Below are 3,554 nucleotides of genomic sequence, written 5' to 3' on the forward strand. Positions count from 1 at the left end.
TTCCAGTCCTGTCAATTGGGTTTCAAAATTAACAAAATAATCCCAGTTATATAATAATTTCACGTTCAAATATTTTACTGTATGTTTTAAATGCTGTTTTTAGAATTACAGTGACAAACACGCATTTTTAGGCTCTTATTTCTATTTATGCAATTAATCTCAAGCCACAGAAATTCAACAGACAAGGAAAAAGATTCTGTGACTGGATCTGACAATTGCAGAACTTCCTCTCCACAGGTAAAGATCTCCTGGGATAAAGCCACCCCTGAACACGCACACTTATCTCCTACAGCAGCATCCCTTTCTGAATTCCCACCATGGGATTTTGGGAAGCAGGAAGCACGAAGATGCGTACTGAGACAACTCAGGAAGAAGAGGTGAGAAAGTTCTGATCCATTAGCAGAAAGCTTTGAAGGGCTTTACCCCAAAATACCAGTCATAAAAACACGCGGACATTTTTAAATTGTGCCACATTTGAGAGATTCGAGAAACTCACGTAACTGCTCCAGTAGCTTTCCAGCGGACGCTGGACATTTGATATTGCTATTTTACACAGTCTGGGCAAAAAAAAAAATTAAACACTCGTCATGATTAATTTTAAAAATTAATTTCCAATTAAAGGTATTTATTAAAACTTACCTTTTTTGCTTATAGATTTATTTCCTGTTGATTTAGCAGGCTAGAATGTAATTAGATTGTCAACAAAGCCACATATCTGCACTCTATTTCTAGACAGAGGGGCAAAAAATTAATACAGGGAAGCGTGTTTTATGTATTATTTAAAAACCTTTGGAATGACCTTGAACACCTTTTCCACAAAATGCTTCCAATGCCAGAAGCAGTAAATTCTCTCAGTCAAAGATGAATCAAAGGAACACACTATCTAAGACTGCAAAACAAGCCCTTTATAACCTGACCCTATCAAACCGGCGGGTAGTCCCCAAAGGTGCTAAACCAGCATGCATTAGAGGAAGCCAATAAGCCATACAAAAAGAATTGAAAGGACAATGAGGAAAATCAAACAGGCACAGATGACAATGTTGAGATCACTGGAAGGTGAAGATGACACTACACATCCCAGACTGCCATTTTAGGCCTACAGATGTGTAATATATTGCATATTGGGCAGTAAGTATTAGCTAAATATTATGTGCTTTTCTGAAGAAAACGAAGAGGAAAAAAAACCCAAACCCCAGTGCACCACCATATGTGACATGCCAGACTACATAACTTCTTCCATTTTGTTATTGCTGTTTAAAAAGAACAGTACTCTATTCAGGCAATAGTTTGAGTTCATTAAATAAATGGTGCCTATTTTGATATCACTTTGTCACTAGTAATAAGAAAGTGTCTACAGTACAGGTCTTAGAAAACTTCCTCTTGATTTTACCTCATTAAAGTAATGAGATCAAGGTGGCTAATGACTTAAAAACTAGAAAGTAGTGATGACCTGCAGTTTCAACACATCACAGAAACCAAAAATACACAGCAGAAAGCAGACAGACTACAGTAGCAGAAAGCCTCAGTTACATGAGTCTAAGAGAAATATTTTTATTTCCCTTGCAAACAGTTGTAGGCAAAAAAGTCAACACCATCTGCCCAGCTCTAATTCTAATGTAAAGTTATTCTACTTGGAACAAAGAAAAACCACCAACGGGGAAAATATTTTTAAACATTTCTAAAATTAAAACTAAGGACTTCCTCACAAGGAGGAAGCTTTTTTCCCCTACCCCTAAACCTATTCTTGTTTCCTCATAAAAGATAGCTTTATACAGAAGACTGAGGCGTAGGTTCACACAGCTCTTGGCCTAGCTTTATGCTTTCGGATAGCTGGGCTGCAGTACTCCGCATATCTCATACCTTTTTTTTTTTTTTTACTCCTTATACTAAGTACTTTAGTTGTGGAAATGTAGAAAAGCCAATTCCAGAGACTACACTTTTGAATCCAGAAGTGATGCATAAGTGCTTAACCCTTCCTGGAACCAAGTGCCATCTCCCAGAATCACTGAGGTCCAAAGGGACCTCTTGAGATCACCTAGTCCAAACCATCTGCTCACGTATGGTCAGCTACAGCAAGTTGCCCAAGGACCATATGCGGTCAGGTTTTGAGCATCTCCATGGATATTTAGATTTTTCATGTCTCTCCAGTCCTGGACTCAGAAATTCAACAGTGAGCTCTAAGCAACCTTTTAGCATCTGGTTAGATATCGTAGATATCCACTAAAAAAGTCCCGCAACAAACCCAAATGTATTAATCATGAACTAATTTACCTTACTCACAGTACAGTGCTCTATTACTGCCCTTGCGAGCGAAAAGATAAAGGCACTGAGCTAATGCATTATTCATATGCTCATCCACACATACTATGTTTCCCCAAACCTGTTCACAGGGCTTCTTGGAACAGTTGTATTTGTTTATTTTGATTCATTTTGAAGCTATTTACATTTTAGGTATACTAGAGTGGCAAACTTTCGGGCAACCTGTTAATAAGTTGAATTTATGCTGGGGGTCTAGTTTTTAAACTGTAAGGCCTGAATACTTCACTCCTGAGTCTGCAATGTTGTCACTGACCCGTTGCCCAACATGGGCCGTGTACTTAACTTTCCTGTGCATCATATATTATTTATTTCAAAAATGGTACTCAATGCTTTCCCATCTTTGTAAAACATTTAGGGAGATACAAGTGAAGTGTACTATGTGTGTAGAGTATTACTAAAACTGATGAAACCGGTATAACAACATACTCTTCCCACAGCAAGAATGCCTTGTTACTTGGTACTAACGAATTATACTCTTGCCTACCTTGTCTGGTATACTCATCTGCTTCTCTGTGGACCAAGTCTTTTACCCGGTTTCCATACAGCAACCTAGAGGAATCATGATCAAAAGCTTTCAAGGTTTCACTGGAGCTGTAAGACTTCTGTGTAGGCACTCTGCACTCCTCATTTTCTGTGGAAGAATTTGTATAGCGCCGTTCCTTGTCCCGTCTGCTCTTTGTCAGGGAGCAATAAGGCCTACGTTCCTTCACATCCATACTTCATTCCTTCTCTGTGCACATCAGTCCAGCTTATTTGGAAGTCTTCTCTACATTCAGCTTACATTCACCTATAATGAAATTAGAAAGACAACCGCTGATGTGTTACAATGTTCTTTAATTACTGTGATTGCTTCCCAACTATCTGGAAGAGAAAGACCTGATCAACGGTGGGTGAGACACATTCTGTAACATTTGCAAGACTTCCCAGAGTTTCATGCATGACCTACCCTGATCAAAAAAATTAGCAATGAAATTCTTGTGAACGACAACACAATACTTTTCATTTTTATACAACAGATTAGAAGATCAAAAGCAGACTAAGAACTGGGCAGAAAAAAACGTAGCTTTTCAGCTTTACAAACGTGTTACTCACCTAAAGTCTATCTGTAGGTAAGTTGTTTTTTCTTTTTCTGAGAAGGATGCATGCTTTAATGGCAAGTCTGACTTCCTTCTGCTTGTCAGAAACTGCTGTTTTTAACGTCTGTTTTTTAGATGCAGACTTCTACAACTTTCTAT

At 38.3% G+C, this 3,554-nt stretch overlaps 1 protein-coding gene across 1 annotated transcript in view; it reads right to left on the minus strand.

The window, feature by feature from the left end:
* Positions 1 to 3,069, minus strand: part of TENM3 (teneurin transmembrane protein 3) — a 327,579-nt gene extending 324,510 nt beyond the window's left edge. The window contains exon 1 of the mRNA XM_009330685.1: positions 2,804 to 3,069. Within this exon, the coding sequence (XP_009328960.1) occupies positions 2,804 to 3,035 (232 nt within the window). The 5' untranslated portion in view covers positions 3,036 to 3,069. The remainder of the gene's footprint in view (positions 1 to 2,803) is intronic.
* Positions 3,070 to 3,554: the final 485 nt, after the last annotated feature.

The sequence above is a fragment of the Pygoscelis adeliae genome, unplaced genomic scaffold, assembly GCF_000699105.1.
Source record: "Pygoscelis adeliae isolate BGI_AS28 unplaced genomic scaffold, ASM69910v1 Scaffold167, whole genome shotgun sequence".
In the NCBI taxonomy this organism is placed as follows: Eukaryota; Metazoa; Chordata; class Aves; order Sphenisciformes; family Spheniscidae; genus Pygoscelis; species Pygoscelis adeliae.